At 45.0% G+C, this 19,218-nt stretch overlaps 1 protein-coding gene across 1 annotated transcript in view; it reads right to left on the reverse strand.

Annotated features, from left to right (window-relative positions):
* The window catches only part of LUM (lumican), a 99,614-nt gene that overhangs the window by 47,292 nt on the left and 33,104 nt on the right, over positions 1-19,218 (reverse strand). The window contains exon 2 of the mRNA XM_086919557.1: positions 1,712-2,647. Within this exon, the coding sequence (XP_086775683.1) occupies positions 1,712-2,627 (916 nt within the window). The 5' untranslated portion in view covers positions 2,628-2,647. The remainder of the gene's footprint in view (positions 1-1,711; positions 2,648-19,218) is intronic.

Consider the following 19,218-nt stretch of genomic DNA (forward strand, 5'->3'; position numbering starts at 1 on the left):
CAACTGGTGGGTGCCTATTGTCCTCCTGAGCTTATAACACAAGTTGTTTTCCTTTGTTTCATTTATATTTTGGGAATATGTTTTCTTGTAATACATCATGAAAGGGGAGCTAAATATTTTGCCAGTGAACAATTCACAGTACGTGAATTACCTTAAGGCATAACATTTGGAAATCTAAAAGTCTGTAGGCCAGATGTACAAAGCATTTTTTCATTGGTAAACAGCCCGATTCACAGAATCAAGTCATTTGGGAATGCAAACGGTTGACCCAATTTGCGATTTGGCAATCTGTTACTAAATTGCAAATTGGGTTTGCCATTTGGTATTAGGAAGGGGCTTGTTGAGGGTATCCCTTCCTAATACCAAATCGCAGTAGTGTGTGTAAATGTTTTGCCACCGAAATGAGGTCGCAAAACATTTGCATTTTACCTCCAACTTCAAGTGGGAGGAAACCAATTCACAAAAGGGACCCTTTCCCATTTGTGAATATTTATAAAAGATCATTTTAAGAGCAGGCAGTTGTCCCACACACCATTACCTACTGCTAAAAAATGGAAAGAAAACTTTTCATTTCTCTTTTGAAATGCATCCCATTTTCCTTTAAGGAAAACTAGCTGCATTTTAAAAAAATGCTCTATTGAAAACCAATCACAGACATGGTGGTCTGCTTACCCCCCCAGCATACCACCATCCCTGTGATTTTTTGTGAGTCCCAATGGGTTGCAAACCTAGACCTACCTCATTAATATTCATGAGGTAGGGTTATTTGCGATCCACTGGGAATCATAAAATGTGTTAAACAAACATTTGTACATTGCTCTTTGCGATTACCAAAAAGTAAATTGTAGAAATTTGCTATATGGTAATCGTAAACGCTTACCTTCTTACATCTGGCTCTATATTTTTAATTTAGTTTTCAGAGCTTTAAAACTGCTGAATAGAACCCTGAAAGCACGGCCAAATGTCTCTAACATTCTATGTTATTTGAGCTAGGCTAGTAATTTGGTGAAGGGCCTTATTTGTCAAAAAACGTACATGTACATATTTGTTTTTATATTGCAATCTGCACATTCACACTAACTAAAGGGGCTCAGAAGCAAATACTCTTTTAGTGGGATTGAAGTGTTAATTGTGTATTCTTCTAAACACATCCATCACTTTTCAATTGCTGCTTCAAAATTCTCCTTTGTACGCCTGCAGAACACAATGGGTCATCATGTGAGAATGCTGCAGGTTTGATTTCTGTATACATAATTATTAGGGAACCGTTTTACTCTGCTCAGAGCAATAGTTAATGTGAGCGAATACATCCCTGGAACCCAATTAGACCATAGTTCCTGGTAAGCATGGCTACTCCAGATTCCGGGTACAAAAATAGAAATTCATGGCGTCGGGGTAAAATTAATGTTTGAATGAATGATTCAGTACATTATAATTTTGGAACGCCTACACTCTGCAAGCTGTGTTCAAGCCATAGTACCAAGTCGTAGTGTTCAGTTAGATTAGGGAAAAGTAAATACCATTGCTATACTTCCTATTGTAGAATCATTTTGTGAATATTTTCGTACAAAACATTTCAATTCTTGAAGCTAGTTAATTCCATCTCCAGCATCATAATTAAGCACAATGTAAGCAGGAGTATAATAACCTTCTAGTTTGCCTTACCGTCATTAAACGCTTAACAACAATTCTATATTCACAGTGCACTTACTCTGAATTTTGTTGACCTGTAGGTAAAGGTTTTCTAGGCCTTCGTTGACAGCAGGAATGCTGCCCAGCTCATTAAAAGACAAATCCAGCTCGAGGAGTGTAGAGATGTTGAAAGCATTTCCAGGCACACCAGAATCAGTTAGCTTGTTGTGAGACAGACGTAGGTATTGTAGACCTTTAAAGCCTTGGAAGTATTCATCAGGAATATTGGTGATCTTGTTGTTGTCAAAATAGAGCATGTTTATTGAAGGCGGAAGTCCTCTTGGCAACTTTTTAAGTTCATTGAAGCTCAAGTCAAGGTACAATAGGGAGTTTAGACCTTTAAATGCACCAGAAATCGAATCCTCCTTTAGTGAATTATAGTGCAAATGGAGAACAGTCAAGTTCACCAGGCCTTCTAAGACGTTAGGTGTTATTTTGCTAATTTTGTTATGGGTTAGCTGGAGGTCGTCCATGGATTTCGGGAGTGGCCCAATAGGCTCGGTTAGATTGTTGTAGTTCATGTGCAATTTTTCTAGAAACTTCAGCTTCGAGAAAGCACCTTTCTTAATTTTACTATTCGACAAGTGATTGTAGTCCAGGATCAACCATTTCAAGTCAGTTACATTATCAAATGCATTATCTTCTATTCCCTCAATCATGTTGTGCCTGAGGTAGAGGTATTTTATTCCAGCAGGAATACTTGGAATACTCTTTAGCTTGAGATCGTCACAATACATGGCAGAGGGATAATTTGCTGGGCAATTGCACTCAGGTGCACAGACTGCAGAAGAATATCCTCCAAAAAATAAACTTGAGTAGGAGTAGTCTTCTCCTGCTGTATGGTATCCATGGTATCCTCCAGCATCGTAGTCATAATAATGACATAGGACAACACCAATCAGCAAGAAAAAGAAAGGAAGGCAACTCCTGTGCATTGTTACAGCCAGTGATGACCCTGAAAATAAAATACAGATTAATGAAAGTTGAAAGCATTTACAAATCTGGTTATTTAAGATATTGCCATTGATAGAAAAGAAATTTGTTCATAGACAATACAAGATATTTACATAAATAACAATAAAATGTATTGTTGAGGATCTGTACCACGGACTCGTACTAACAATCTTTTTGTCTCCAAATACACCTATACAACACTCTATTAACAAGTTTCCAGAAACCTTGTATATAATTTGAATGCAGCTGATTAGGAACAGTTTCCATCTGACCTTCCACCATGCCCTTATTGGTGAGGTATAGTCTGGTTGTTATTCATAATGCCAATGGATGGTGCTTGGGATGTTCTTAGTGGGTGTTAACAACATCTGCCAATCCTGTTCTCTTATATGATTGATATTCATTGTGGGTGGGCCACAGGTGTTCTGCTGGGAAATCTGTGAGTTTGAGGTTCCTAAATGTACATGTTGAGGGTATTTCTAATGGGTGGTGTTCCAAAAGGAAATGTGGTTGTTGCAACGCCCCTCCATGCCTATGTTGTGTTGCATTGGTAATATGGCTGTATTGTGTCTAACTATGGTCTGCGTAGATGTGCTTTTTATAGCATATGTGTTCTAATCTTTGACGATGTATTTGTTTCTTACAACTAAGAGGTCACTTTCATTATACTTTGATTTGTCTGTTGGTTAGATAGTTTCCAATGACCTATAATACGGTCAGTGAGAAGAAAGGAAGGGGGAGTATGGTGTGTTTAAGCCTGCATGTGTATTTGTAGAGATCATATCAAAAGGCGAGCAGTGAGACTTCAAAAGTGGGGGTGCATTCACAGGTGGTGGTGCGGTGGTTGTAAGTAAATGAAGATATTGGAATGGCGGGTCAGGTCAACGGGGGACTCTAATGGTAAACGGGATGGGTAGATAAAGAGTGGGAAGTTGGCTTCTAGGTCACACTTAATAATGGGGTAGCATCGGTGGGTAGCAGAGTCTAGTTGCAGTTGCAACTGGCAGGGAGTTGGGCTAAAGAGGGATCATCGCAATTGTGACATGCATGGTATGGGACTACAGACTGGAGGACAAGCTTGAAAATGCAGGAGATTAGTACTTTGAAAGGAAGTTGGCTCAGGCAGGTGTGGGTAATGTGAAGAAAAAGACATGGGGGGAAATGGTGTAAGTGCTTACCAAGCTAGAGAGAGTTGGGGAATGGGATGTGAAAGAAGGAAACAGGAGCTGGGAATATTTAATTATAGTTGGTTGGGATAAAGTATCTGTATGTTCTGGTTTGAGGGTGGTTCATTTGCACTGGGATTGTTGTAAGTGTAATATAAGAGATGAGCAGAGGTCATTTCATGACATGGAGCCCTATTACAATGACTGTGAGACAGCCACCGATAGCCTGTTGGTGGAGGTATCACCCCCATCGTAAGCATGTTTTCCACCTGCCACTGTAGGATGGCGGGCGGAGGGGTGGTGTCAGAGAAACCAACCGCCATGGATCGGATGAGCTCAAGGATCCTGTTGGACCATCAAAGATCACTCTGATCCCTACAATGGTGGCGGGGCGTGCCAGCCACCGCTGTAAGAATTATGATGTATCTCCCCGCCAGCTGTTTCATGTCCTTTACCCGCCATTTGAAGGGTGGCGGAAAGTGACATTTGGGGCCAGTAACAGGACCTCCTTTCCCTATAACCCTCAGTGTTGGGTTTTGGGGGGGTCTCTATGGTGCCCCACTACAAATCCTGCACCATATACCAGGCACCATGCAGGCATATGAACAATGTGTGTTTTTTGGACTGCAGCGTGTGCTGCAGCCAGCAGCAGATGCCGCAAAACAAAAAATACACTTTGCGACTGCCTAGTAAGGGTGCGGGACCGCAGTCAGCTTGTCAGGCAGTCCGATCCCCAATATGATGGCGGACAGATGTAAGTCCGACCACCATCATAATCAGCTCCATAGTTTGGAAGACAGAAAAGATAAAATGTGGTGGTGTCAGAAGAAACGGCTGTTAGTTTCAGAACAAATGGAGTTTTGGATACCTATAGCAGAGATATGGTGACGGGGAGGTGTGAGTGGTTGTTTCTGTAGAGCATATTTATGGGAGTTTGTGCAATAGGGAAGGCATAGTATCAAAGTGGGATGGGGATTTATGGCCAGGTGTCGAGTCTGGTTTTAGTTATGTCAGGGGTAGAGTATTCAGAGTGCTTATGTTTGATGTAGACAGAGGTGAGGGGTAGGTGGGGACTGCAGTAGTCGGCTTTAGAATGGGTGGAAGGTAAAAAATGAAGGGAGATTAAAAGGAACACAAAAAAGAAAGTGGGTTGGGGAAGAGAGGTTAGTGTTTTTGCACAGAGCCATCAGAATAGGAAAGGAAGCTATAGTGCCAAATGGTTGTTTCTATGTTTTTGGAGGAAGACAGATGATGGTTGTTGTGGGAAGTGGGTTATGTGTGAAACTAGGGCAAGGAGCTGTGAGGATGCAGCATTTAACAGAGACATTGAAGGAGTCACAGTGAGTCAAAGCAGAAGAGGATCTATTTTGAAAGTGGTGTTTTGAAAAGGATACAACAGGAAAGAACTGTGAGAAGATGTACTGAGGAGAAAGGTAGTGCTGGGCTGGCAGACTGTAGCTACAAGGGCATGTTTGCTGTGAGAGTGTTGGTGCTGTAAAGATGCTACAATCTATAGATACAGGTTAGTGTTCAGCTGGAGATGGGTTATTTGGAGCAGGTCTGTGTGTTACAGGCTCGAGATAGGACATCGGCCCACCAGAGAAGGAAATAAGGCAGTAGTATTAACAGGAAGGAAGGCCAGGATGAGGATGAGGCTGGAGGATTGAGGATAAAGTAGGGTGGGTGGTGGTGTACAGGAAACTGCATATCATAGATGTAGTGGAGTGGTAGAGGAGTGACTAAAAAGTGGAGGGCTGTTGCATTTTAGAGTTAAAATTCATATGACAGAATGGCGAAGCTTGAAGAGAGTGAAGGGTGATTTTAGTAGTGCCTCTGGTGGCGAGTGGGATGAATTGAAAGAAGTTTGGAGCATGGGGGATTTTTGCCTTGTCAATGGGAGAAATGTTGTGATGTAAAAACAAAGAGGTAGTAATGGTGGGATGATACAGGTAAACTGGTGAGAGTCCCAGCAAAACTCATCGAGATAGCCATCAACAGCCAACTCGCCACATTCATCGAAGAGCGCAACATCCTCGACTTCTCTCAATCCGGCTACAGAAAAAACCAAGGCACTGAAACCGCCCTCCTCGCCGCAACAAATGACATCTGCACCCTACTGGACAAAGGAGAAACAGCAGCCCTCATCCTCCTCGATCTCTCAGCTGTGTTTGACACAGTCTCTCACCTCACTCCAATATGCAGACTCTACGAGGCAGGGATTCAAGACAAGGCCTCGACTGCATCCACTCCTTCCTCTCCGGCAGAACGTAGCGGGTCAGACTCCCCACTTTCCTCTCAGACCCTACACCAACCACATGCCGAGACCACCAGGGGTCATCCTTCAGTCCTACGCTCTTCAACGTCAATATGGCTCCGCTCGCCCCCATTGTCAGAACCTACAGACTCAACATTGTGTCATACGCAGATGACAACCAACTCCTCCTCTCCCTTTCCAACGAGCCCAACATCGCCAGACACAATTTTTGAGAAGGCATGGAAGCCATCGCCAAATGGGTGAAAAACATCTTTCTACAATTAAACACCAACAAAACAGAAGTACTCATCATGGGCCCACACCCCGATGCCTGGAACGACACCTGTTGGCCCCCCGCCCTCGGAAGTCCTCCCGCCATGGACCATGCACGCAACCTGGGAATCATCCTGGACTCCAAATTTAAACCGCCAGATACACCCAGTTTCGTCCTCCTGCTTCCACACCCTAGTCCTCCTACGCAGGACCTTCAAATGGATCTCACTCGTACACAGAAAGACTGTCACTCACGCCCTGATCACCAGCAGACTCGACTACGGCAACGTACTCTACGCCGGAATAAACAAAAACCTCACACGCAAGCTACAGAACATCCAGAACGCAGCTGCAAGACTGGTCCTGAACCTGCCAAGACACTGCCACATCACCCAGCATCTGTGCACACTCCACTGACTGGCTCCCCATCGAAGCTAGAGTCACCTTCAAGATGCTCACCCACGCTAACAATGCCCTCACGACACCGGACCAGCATACCTGAACAGCCAACTCAAATTCCACACACCCCAAAGTTCAGCCCAACTCTCCTACGCCGTGGTCCCCCACACTAGAAAGACCAGATCAGGCGGCCGCTCCTTCTTTTTCCTCGCAGTCAGAGCCTCCCTCTCCACCTCAGACAGACAACATCTCTCCCCATCTTCACAAGAAACCTCAAAACCTGGTTCCTTGACAGACCCCCTCCTTGATGGACTTGTACCTGAGAAACCCCCCCTCCCCAGCGCCTTGAGACCCTTATGGGTGAGTAGTAGTGCTTATCAAACGGGTGATTGATTGATTTTGGACTATACAGTGGCTACAGTTGCTACAGTTTTTTTAAATCAACTTTGCAAATGCAATTATTAAACCTATGCCAGCTTTGAAAACTGGCTAAGTTTAATAAAAATGATGTCAGAAATAGGTCTGTGGGAAAGATGTGTTTTTACACAATTATGCTAAATCCTACAAAAAATCCATACAATTAAGCAAAATGCTAAATCTCCAAGTGGAGCTAAGTTTTAGGTCAAAATGCATTCTCACATCCAATTTGTATGCAAGGATCAATTTTTGTGCTAAATAAATGAGTGCATCAAGCCTCTTGTGTTGTGGTCATTGTGTTGTTTCTGTGCCCCTGCGTTAAAATTCTACCACAAAGCCGTGGAATTATACCACATGGTGTAATGGTGTAATTTTGGTAATTTCAAATAACAAGCATAATGCAAAATTCACAAAAATATTAATGGTGGGCGGACTACTCTGTTCCGCCCACGTAATGTGCGGAATTTTGACTGTTTCGCGTTCCGGGAAGTAGGCGGAGCAGGCAAATTTCCATACCCTCGCAGCAGAGCGGAGTTGGTCTCCCACCGAGCTATTAAAACATTTAAAAAATCGATTTAAAAGACCCATAAAACTCCTTACCTTATTGGCGACGTCCCCGGGCTACCCTCTTCCGCTACCACGACTTCTTCATGAAAAGTGTGCATGCAAAGGCGCCTGCGCATGTGCATTTCTCTCGAGGAAGGAGCATGCGCGGGTGCCCGTGCATGCGCAGTTTTCATGAAGAAGGCGCGATAGCGGAAGAGGGTAGCCCGGGGACGCCACCGATAAGGTAAGGAGTTTTCTGGGTCTTTTAAATAGATTTTTTTAACGTTTTAATAGCACGGGTGGAAGGCGGGTGGCGCGTAGCAGAGTTACACGGAGTGTGCAGGAATTGGTACTGTCTCCGTGGCACTCCGTGTAGGCCCGCTACTCCCACTACGCTCAGCCCTAAAAAATCTGCAACGGGCCTCAAGAACTTCAGACCCATCTCCCTGCTCTCCTTCACAGCCAAAGTCATTGAGAAGGCCATCAAAGCCCAACTCTCTGAGTTCATCAAGTTGAACCATGTCCTGGACATCTCCCAATCAGATTTCTGAAGAAACCACAGCACTAAGACCGCACTCCACGCCTCCACCTACGACATCCGATCCCTCTTTGGCTGGGGTGAAACCGCTGATCAGCAGTGGTAAAGTGTCCAGAATCCTATAGCCAATGAATACAGGTCAAAAAAATAGGAGTATCATACTGGCCTCCTTGCTCACAATGAACCGGCAGATCAAATTCATATCCTCATCATGCTTCCACATTTTGTGACTGGTTTGAAAGACATTTAGATGGATCCCCACCAAATCCAGAAAGACGGTCACCCACACACTCATCACCAGCAGACTTGACTACAGCTGCGCACAGAGAAACTCCTCTGGAAAGTACAGAACTTTCAAAATACTGCTGACAGGCTAGTCCTCAGCATCCACCACTTCAGCATCTTCGAGAACCTTCTAGAACTACACCACTGGCTCCCAATCAACAAAAGAATTACCTTCAATCTTCTCACACATGCCTACAAAGCCCTCCATGAAGCAGGACTAGCATATCTGACCCACCACATCTCATTCCAAATATCCGCCAGACACCTTCACTCCACCCAACTGGCCCATGTGTACATCCTACAGAGCTGGAGGAAGATCCTTCTCCTACCTCGCCACCAAGACCTGGAACACCCTGCCTCTCCACTTCAGGCAATCCCCTCAATAACCCAATTCAGGAAGGATCTCAATACCTGGCTCTTTGATGAAACCCCTGCACTCGGATGGATCAGAATCCCCCTCCCCCATCAGGACCTTGACCCCCTCACAGGTGAGTAGCTGCACTATATAAACCTCTGATTGATTAACTGATTGATTGCGGAACAACCACTTGTTTTGATTTCAATGGTGCCATTTATATTTCATTTCTTCACTTCCAGTAGTCTCATCATGGATTTCTGGCAGTGAGGAAAGTCCAATTTGCTTCGCTGTGTTCATTTTGTTTCCCCCCTAACATTCCTCACAAGGACATCTTTGAGTGGCCCTGTAAAGCAAGATTTCTAACATACTGGTGCCACATTCATATTGGTTGCTGGTTGGGATGGTTAAAACTGCTTTAGGTGTTTGGCAACAAGAGCAGAATTTGGAAAACAAAAATACTTCATAAGGTGAAAGCTCCCCGAATTCACACAACTTTGTAGACACAGTGTTTCACGTCAAACATTCATTACATTTGTTGATTCAGTCCACTTTACTAAATGTGAATATTTTGATAGGTAACCACATTAAATGAGTGATCATCTCACTAAGATATTCAGCTTAAACTGTTTTGTTGTTTTAATAGTTATCCAAGTTTGAAGCATAATCATCCCACCAATTTCTTCAGCTTTATGCTTCCTATACTTATGGTCGATTGAAGAGTATGGGTATCTTCATACCAGTTCCTCACATAATTAACCAGACCAGAGATTTTAAGATAGCAACATGTAACTCCACTATTTAATGTTTGATAACTTAGCATCATTAGATAATGCTGACATTCTCATCTGTGGGTGTCTAATTGAAGATATCTTTGATTTTTCTTGGCATACTAAGATTATGCCAATTGTGTCAGGGATGGTAGCAAAAATCAATCAATCAATCAATCATTTGTAGAGCGCACTAATCACCCATGAGGGTCTCAAGGAGCTGAGCGGGGGTGGGGGAGCAGCTACTGCTCGAACAGCTGAGTCTTGAGGAGTCTCCTGAAGGTCAGCAGGTCCTGGGTCTGTCGCAGCTGTGTGGGGAGGGTGTTCCATGTCTTGGCCACAAGGTATGAGAAGGATCTGCTGCCGGTGGAGGTTCTGGGGATACGTGGGACTGTGGAGAGGGCGAGGTCGGCGGATCGCAGCTGGCAGTTCGGGGTGTAGAAGGTGAGACGCTTGTTGAGGTATGCTGGTCCGGTGTTGTGTAGTGCTTTGTGGGCGTGGGTAAGGAGCTTGAAGGTGATCCTCTTCTTGACTGGGAGCCAGTGTAGGTCCTTCAGGTGGGCAGAGATGTGGGTGTGGCGGGTTTGTAAGGATGAGGCGTGCAGAGGCGTTCTGTATGCGTTGGAGTCTCTTCTGGAGTTTGGCCGTGGTTCCTGCATAGAGGGCGTTGCCGTAGTCCAGCCTGCTGCTGACGAGGGCCTGTGTGACCGTCCTGGTTTCGGTGGGGATCCATCTGTAGATCTTGCATAGCATGCGAAGGGTGTTGAAGCAGGAAGAGGAGACGGCGTTGACTTGCTGCTTCATTGAGAGCGATGAGTCCAGGATGACCCCCAGGTTGCTTGAGAGATGGGTGGGTGTGGGTGCGGCTCCCAGGGTGGCAGGCCACCAAGAATTATCCCAGGCTGAGGGGGTGGATCCGAGGATGAGTACTTCTGTCTTGTCCGAGTTAAGTTTAGGGCGGCTGGTCTGCATCCAGGTGGTGACGGCATTCATTTCTTTGTGGAGGTTGTATTAGGCGATCAAAGGGTTGTCAGTGAGTGAGAAGATCAGTTGAGTGTTGTCTGCAAAGGAGACGATGTTGAGGTTGTGTGATAGGTTGATGTTGGCGAACGGTGCCATGTAGACGTTGAAGAGGGTAAGGCTAAGGGAAGATCCTTGGGGTACGCCGCAGATGGTCTTGGTGGCTTTGGAGCAGAAAGGTGGGAGGGGGACCCTCTGGGTTCTGCCAGTGATGAAGAAGGTGATCCAGTCCAGGGTTCTGTCACATAATCCTGCTTCATGTAGTTGTGTGTGTAGGGTGTGGTGGCAAACGGTGTTGAAGGGGGCCGAGAGCTCCAGAAGGATAAGGGCCATGGTTTTGTCATTGTCCAGTAGGGTCCTGATTTTGTCTGTGGCAGCTATGAGGGCAGTTTCGGTGCTGTGGTTGCTGCGGAAGCCAGACTGGGATGGATCCAGGATGTTGTTCTCCTTGAGGAAGTGTCAGTTGTTTGTTGGCGATCTTTCAATGACTTTCACCGGGAATAGAAGAAGGGAGATGGGCCGGAAGCTCTTGAGGTCCTTTGGATCCACTGTGGGTTTCTTGAGTAGGGCGTTGATCTCGGCGTGCTTTCTGGGAAGGTGGCGGTCTCGAAGGAGCTGTTGATGATCTTCCAAAGTTGGGGAGCGAGGATGTGGTTTGCTTTGTTGAGGATGTGGTGAGGATCTTCAAGCAACAGATACACATGATTCAGCTAAATAAATGCACTGGAACATTGTTTGCCTAGAGCAATCTATACTAGTATAATAAAGAGAGAGCTCAAACCTTTGAGGCGGTAATCTCAGGAACCACAGCACCAATCACAACACCCAATACAGCGTTGGAAAGGGCAGTTGAAGCAGAAGGACATAGGCTATGCAGACGCCCACCATATACATCTAAAAGGTAAAAGAACCGTGCCAGCAAAGTAGTACCTTGTGGGCGTGTCTGTGTTGTGCTGTGGGCGTGTGCTGGGGGCGTGACAAATGCTGGGGGCGTGTGGTACGTTCCGCCCTTCATGCCATGTCTCATATCGTGTGGAAATCCCACCCCGCTCCCTTTAAATACCCCTGCACCCCATATTCATAACCCACCCATACTCCTTAAAATACCCCAACACCCTTAAACACTAACCCATCTTAACCCTATAAATATACCCTGTACCCTAAAACCAAAACCTATCCCTAAACCCTAAAAATACCCCTGTACCCCAAAACCCAAACCTAATCCTGAACCCTATAAATACCCCTGTACCTCAAAACCCAAACCTACCCCTGAACACTAAAAATACCCCTGTATCCCAAAACCTAAACCTAGCCCTAAACCCTAAAAATACCACTGTTCCCCAAAACCCAAACCTACCCCTGAACCCTAAAATACCCCTGTACCCCTATACCCCAAAACCCAAACCTAGCCCTGAACCCTTAAAATACCCCTGTACCCCAAAACCCAAGCCTACCCCTGAACCCTAAAAATACCCCTGTACTCCAAAATCCAAACCTAACCCTGAACCCTAAAAATAATATTAGCAAGTAAATTGTGGAACTCATCCAGATACAGGAGATTTTTAGAAGTATAAATTGGGGGTAAGATCATGGAGTCATATCTAATTCTTCAACTACAGAGATATTTAGCTGCCAAATTAAAAGTACAAATATCAGTTAGGATTTACTGAGATTAACTGTGTTTTATATCTGGTGAATGTGTAGGGGTTTGAAGTGCCTCAAAACCATTAAATTCACGTTGCCATTTTTGCTACTCACATTTATTGACTGTTCGTTCAAGAAAAGACCAAGCTGTTAAAACCCTTCTTTTCAAATTGGGTATTAGAGCAGTAGCTACCTCTTTACTCTTATCTTGAAGAGGTCATTGTCATCTGTACCCTACTCGAGTTTAAAAGGTGTTCTTCCTGTCCAGAAAGCCAGTATTTTAATTGAATGGCTACAGTATTATCTGAAGTAATCAGCACTTATCCTCCCATGAATTATACATTGAGGGCCCAGAGATCAAGGCAGATTTTATCCCACTAAATGAGCACGACTTTGTTTTTTAAACTAGGGTCCGTATTTACAAGGAATTAACGCAGGGTGGTGCTGCAAGCAATTTGGCTGTGCCATGCTGCGTTAATTCAGAAGCAAAGGGATGCGTAGTATCTACAAAGATATGATGGATCCCTTTGATCTCCCCTGACCTGGCACACAATTAACTGTCATGCGCTGAGACAGGCACTATGGTGCAAGGGTGCCTATGTCACTGGGATGATTGTTTTTGTACAGGAAGATGTACCTTCCTGCACAAAAAAAATCACAAAAGGCAGAATGCAGCACGCTTAGAAAAAGTAAAAACAAGGAGAAATGAAAACATTTCTCCTCATTGCGCCTTACCTACGCCTGGTAGCATTCTGACGCATTTCCAGGTTTACGATTTCTTATAAATATGGAAATGCTGCAGAAGCCATGGGCGTTACATGGGAACACCCACAGTAACACCCAGGGCATGGCCCTTTCATGCAATGTGTTGCTGTAAAGGGGCCATATTTACAAGTACACTAAAAGCTGCGCAGGGTAACTTTACATGTCCTTGTAAATATGGGGCAACAGGTTGCACCACTGGTGCATTACAAGGGGCTTGTAAATAAGCCCCGGAATATGCAATCCTAATATTTTAATATCCAACATATTTGAAACTAGAGCTCATCCTCAACAGTATATACTAGTTGTTTTCACTGCTTCCTTTAGACTGTGTTTAATATTAACCTTTACATTCTGCAGAACGTGATGAGAGGTAACCTGTCTCTCATATTTCACAGATAATCATTGGCCTTGGGCTTCAAGTGAACCACCTGAAGAGTTGGTGGCCCCTGTATGGTTGGGGCCCGCTTGCATTGTAGGGACTTTTAGGCCCTGCGTTATCACCCTGCTAGCAGCCGCAGCCGTGGATGGAGTTTCTTGGGGCAGAAAGGCGGGGCGGGGGAGGGGCAGAGTGGGGGGTGCTAAACACCAGAATATGGATAATGTGAGGTAAGTAAACAATTCAATAAATAAAACGAATTTCATAGTACACCCTGCATCGCATTTGAGATGCAGGGCGTACTACGAAACTCGTTTTATTTATTAAATTGTTTACTTACCTCACATTATCCATACTCCGGTTTTTAGCACCCTCCACCCTGCCCCTCCTCGCCCCGCCCCCCGCCTTTCTGCCCCACGGAACTCCCTCCACGGTCTGCGGCTGCCTGCTAGTTATAAATTTACTAACACATATGTATTGCATGCATGAGAGAAGGAAATGAAAATCTGACATCACGCACCACACAAAGTAAGATCAGGAGGAGGATATTGTTAAAATAAAACATTGTAAGAAATAGGGCTATTGGATGACTGGGATGTGAGCCTGGTCAAGCAGCAACCACACTCAATTTCAGGTTAAGGCACAAGCAAACCCCAAATTAACCTAGGGTCAACCCCCTGGTAGCTTTTTCACAGAGCAGTCAGGCTTAACTTAGAGGTAATGTACAAATTATTTGCACAACACAAACAAAAATAGAGCTTAATTTAAAACATAAAACAAGACCTAAACACTAGGGGTGGTAGCCACGCTACGTTCCGTGCACGGAGTGCGCGTAGTGCCGTCTCCTACGCATTTTGCGTAGCGGGCGTAGCCAGGCGGCACTACACGCGCTCCGCAGACGGTGCGTAGCCGGCCGCCACCCGCCTCCCACCCGCCCTCACTAAATACTTCAATAAAAGTATAGAAATCTTTTAAAAACACTTACCTTGTCCGCCGCGTCCCCGGGGCTCCCTCTCGCCGTCCCTGGATTCGCGCCGCCATTTAGAATACTAATGCGCATGAGCGGGCGCCCGCGCATGCGCCCGCGCTTTGCACATGACAATGTTAAAGTGCATTTCCAGCATTGTGGCGGGCGGTGCAGAGAGCACTGCCCGCCACAATGCTGAAAATAGAGGATGTGCCCGCCACTGTGGCGCGCACATCCTAATGGCACCCCCGGGACCCCCGCCCTTATGGCGGGCGGTCCCGATTTACGATGGGATGACGGGCGGGCAAAGTCCGCCCGTCATCCTAATGGAGCCCTTAGTGTCTGAATCCCAGTATTTATACCCAGTTGTGCCTTTTAAGTGGTGGAGAAGCTGCTAGGGCTTTTCCTTTGAAGTCTCCAGGCAACCTGCCCTCCCTGTCCTTTCTCCAGACTAAGTGCAGGTGTTCTGCAACCCTTTGTGTGGATGCAAGACACAGCCTATTCAGGTGAAAGTTGGGCTGTGCCTAGCTCCTTTCTCCCATTCTTCCAAAGATGGCCCATCAAGGCACACGTATGCTCTCTATTGTGTGTGGTTTTCTAGGAGGTACACATGAAGCTCAGCTGTCAACTACACCTGGCCATGTGACCAGAGACAGCCTACAGGCACTAAATGATGAAGGCAAGAAAATGCCAACATTCTAAAAGTAGCATTTTAAAATTTGCAATTTAAACTCTGACTTCACCATAAGTTAGGATTTAAAATTGTGGTTTCATAGACACCAGACATAGACTGGTCATCTCTTCCCATCTGGAAATGACAGTTAAGAAAAGTAATAAGACAACTCCAATGTTATCCATCTGGAGAGATAGGCCTTGCTGTAGTGAAATACAAATGTAAGAATTTTTCACTACATGTAACATTTAAAACATACATCCTTTATAATGGATTGCACCCTGCCCTATGGCCTGCCCAGGGTCTACCCTAGGAGTAACATATATATTAAAGAGGAAGGTTTGGGCCTGGCAAATTTCCCGTGCCATGTTGAAGTGGCAGTTTAAAACTGCACACACATGCTCTGCAATGCCAGGCCTAAGGTATGTCTGAAAGGGTTACTTGAGTGGGAGGCATAATCTGTGCTGCTGACACTAGTTACATTTAATTTACACACTTTGGGCACAGGTAGTGCCACTTTACGTAGAACTTACAGTCAGTCAATCAGTGAAAAATTCTTTATTTCGTCCGTTGAGACCATGAAAGCACAGATTAAAAAAAGAGTACAGCACAATTAATTAATTTGATTTACCTAATAACACTTCCGTTGCTTGCCATACCAATAACGTGGTAAAGTGCACTCCGATAATAGCATTTTACAAAAATTTCCATTAAAAGATAAAAGTTTAAAAGTATAATAGATAAAAAAATTACAGTCTTACGTCATTAAAATATTACAAAGTCAACTTAAAAAGAACCAGACTCTACGGCAGAGTGGGGTGATCAAATCGATGCAGGGTCTTGCTTTAAAATAGCTTGACGAACATACCACATGGAAAATAAAAGTCAGACTGAACACACAATCGACATGCTTGTGTTGTATTTTAGTATCAGAAATGCCTGTATGCAGTGTTTTGTTCGGAGATTTCTGCATAACTGCAAGAGCCAATATTACATGCCGGACATTCCACCCAATTGTTTGTGAAAGCACGTAATGGGAGTGCCCCGTACCTAAACTGTAAATAAAGCTTTTTTGCAAGGGCTGGCTGAATATCATCAGGGATGGGCTATAACCTGTATTGGCTTTTTATCTCTGAAAACACTGCAGTCAATATACCAGATGCAGGACTACCCTGCATTTGGGAAAGTTTAAACTCCCCATAACTCTCTATCAAAGCCTTCCTAGATGTTATCGAGCAATTTTCTTCAGGGATAACCCACAGATAACTCATTCCCATTGCTGCTAAAGTGTTTTTGATAAAGGCTAGTCATGGGATTTTGCTCACTCCCCGTAGGCTCAGCACTTCCTCAGCTATTCTCTGTATGCAGGCAGATCTCGGGTGCTCCATGGGCATCACCAGAATAGCAGGGGTCTGAGAGCAATCTCCTCTGCAATTGGTCTAACCTCAAGGTCTATACGAAGCGGTGTATGTGGAGTGCTTATGGGGAGACCCAGTAGTTGTCTAGCAAAGGAATTCTCTATTTTAGCTAGAGAGTCTGGTGGCGGGTTGGCCCCAGATTTTTGCCCCATACAGGACTGCACCTCTAGCTTGGGCTTTATAGATTCCCACCACCAGTCCAACAGTTGTGAAGATACAGTTCCTATGTACTTTAGCTATTCCCCCTGTTGTCTGGGCCAACCTTAGACTTGCCTTCTTAATCTGTACACCCCAGTCCATTTTTTCAGTTAACGTAATTCCCAGATATTCAAAAACGGTCACTCTCTCTAGTGCTTTCCCATCTAGGCAGGGGTTTGGTAGAGTACTGTTACCTGCATTGAATACCATATATTTGGTTTCATGCAAATTGATCTCTAACCCCTCTGTTTTTGTAGAAAAGAGAAAAAGTGTCTAGGACCCTTTGGATTCCCATAGGAGACTTTGATAGCATGTGGGTATCATCGGCGAACATCAAGGCTGGTACCTTGTGGTTTCCCTGCCTAGGTGCGCCTATACCACTCCCCGCAATCAAAGCCTCCACTAGGCCATTAATGATAAGGCAAAAGAGTGTCGGGCCAACACGCAACCTTGGCGTACACCTCTATCTATAGGTGTGGGATCAGTGAGCTCACCATTTTTACCATGCCTAATTTGGGCAAAGTTACGTTCATGGAGACATTTCAACTGATAACAAAGTACGGTGGTCCCCAGTTTTAATAAAATGACCCACAATTTGCCCCTGGGCATCAAATCAAAGGCTGATTTTAGGTCCACAAAGATCACACTCCAAGTATACTGTCTTCCAGTGCAATAGTTGTGATCTAAACATTTGATCTAATGTGGACATCCTTTCTCTAAAACCAGCTGGGTCAGGGCTGAGAATAGTATGCTCCTCCATCCAACTCTGTAGTCAGCCCAACAGCACTCAGGAATATATCCTCTGGCTGACATCTATGAGGCTGATGGGACGATAGTTGGCATGGAGAAGTGGTGAGCCTTTTTTGTAAATCGGTATCATTTCTGCCACAACCCTGGTGCAAGGGATCAGCATTCCCTGCAAGATGGCATTGAATAGGGTCCACAGGTAAGGAGCCCAAATAATAGGTCACCGGCTGTTGGGCCTTAGATGGAGCTACCCTGCTCAAGGCATATGTTATCTCTTTTAAAGAAATTGCAGGAGCATCAGAGCACGTTAACTGGAGGAAGGAACACTAATTTCTAGCAGGTTCATTCAACAGTGGCCCTATCTCATTACCAGCTTCAGAGTGTTCGATTATGGGAGTTGAAGGTTCTGTATTCGCCCTCTGGAGGCCATTAAATACCTGCGTGGGCCTGGGAGATAAGCCAGGTATAGTTCTGATACAGGGAACCCCTTGCGCCCGAGTGCTTTGAGCACCTCACACTCCATCAGCCCCCTAATTATACTGTCCACTTTCCTGTCTTAGACACAAGGGATTCTGAAAAGGCTCCCCCTGTTCTGTAGGACCCCCCGGGGCTCATTTTGCAACTTAAGTTCCAATATCGTAGGATATACCGGGTTGAGTCAATCTACTGTCTCTAGGGACGTACATCTATTTGTTAGTGGTAAATTGAGAAATAGTGGGCTTGGTTGATCCTGTCCCAGAAAGGCCCTTTGCTTAGTTTGCTGACAGATCCCAGCCCCATGGGCATTCCGCATTCCGCAATCTATTTGCAAGCATACGCCCAGGGGGCCTAATACCCTCCTCTTACCTTTGTTGATTGAGGTCTAGGAGAGCTCTTACAACTCGGGGATTTCTAAAATTAATCACTATAGTATTCCCGGGTACATATTTCGGCCTCTGACCCACCCATCTCACCATTCTTGTGAGAAAAATGTCACCTGCATCTTTATAGGAAAATTGCAGCTGCTTCGCCAGCCAAAAAATTCATTCATTTTTTACTTTGGAATGTGATTGCCTTTGTCCCAACTTTAATTCCAGTACTCCGGTTAGATCAAAACACAAGGGGTGGAATCCAGGGGGAGATTGATACAAGGCAAGGCTGTTCTTGCATCAGGTGTTTCTGTTCGTGCAGCATGACCCTCATCAGTCCTAGAACTTGTACCCAATCAGGGCACATACGCTCCTGCTGTGAAATTATGGGCAGATCTATGTTGGTTACCAACATCCAACCCCTGTCTGAGCCCTTGACAGTGTGTGCTAGCCTTATCTGTTGGCTTATTAGAGATAGTTACATTTCTGTCTGCATCCCCTGGTTGTTCTGGTTTAATAGAGTGGGGCCTAAGTTACTAATTGGAGCACTCATAGGAGTATGATCCACCCTATGATGGGAAGGGCAGACTTGTATTACCAGTTTGTGTAGGTCCCAGCTCTTGTGCCCGATTTAGTTTTCCTTTTTTTAATAGGACCATTGGGAGAGTCCTCCATGATCATGTCCGAGTTGGGTGTTTCATGGACCAGACCACGTGTCCTTGGCTGTGACTAGGGGAAATCAGAAACCACAATTGGCGGTGTAGGTTGCATATCGTGATTAGTCAGAGTAAAGGCTAGATCGGGGGTTAGCGATGAGTGCCTTTCAGTCAGTTCAATTTCTGTTGACACCACGCCAATGGCTCTCTGGAACATTTTGTCAATGGAGGTAGGTTGATGGGCTGTTGGAGATTGC

This window comes from Lissotriton vulgaris, chromosome 1_1, assembly GCF_964263255.1.
Source record: "Lissotriton vulgaris chromosome 1_1, aLisVul1.2, whole genome shotgun sequence".
NCBI classification, from domain to species: Eukaryota; Metazoa; Chordata; class Amphibia; order Caudata; family Salamandridae; genus Lissotriton; species Lissotriton vulgaris.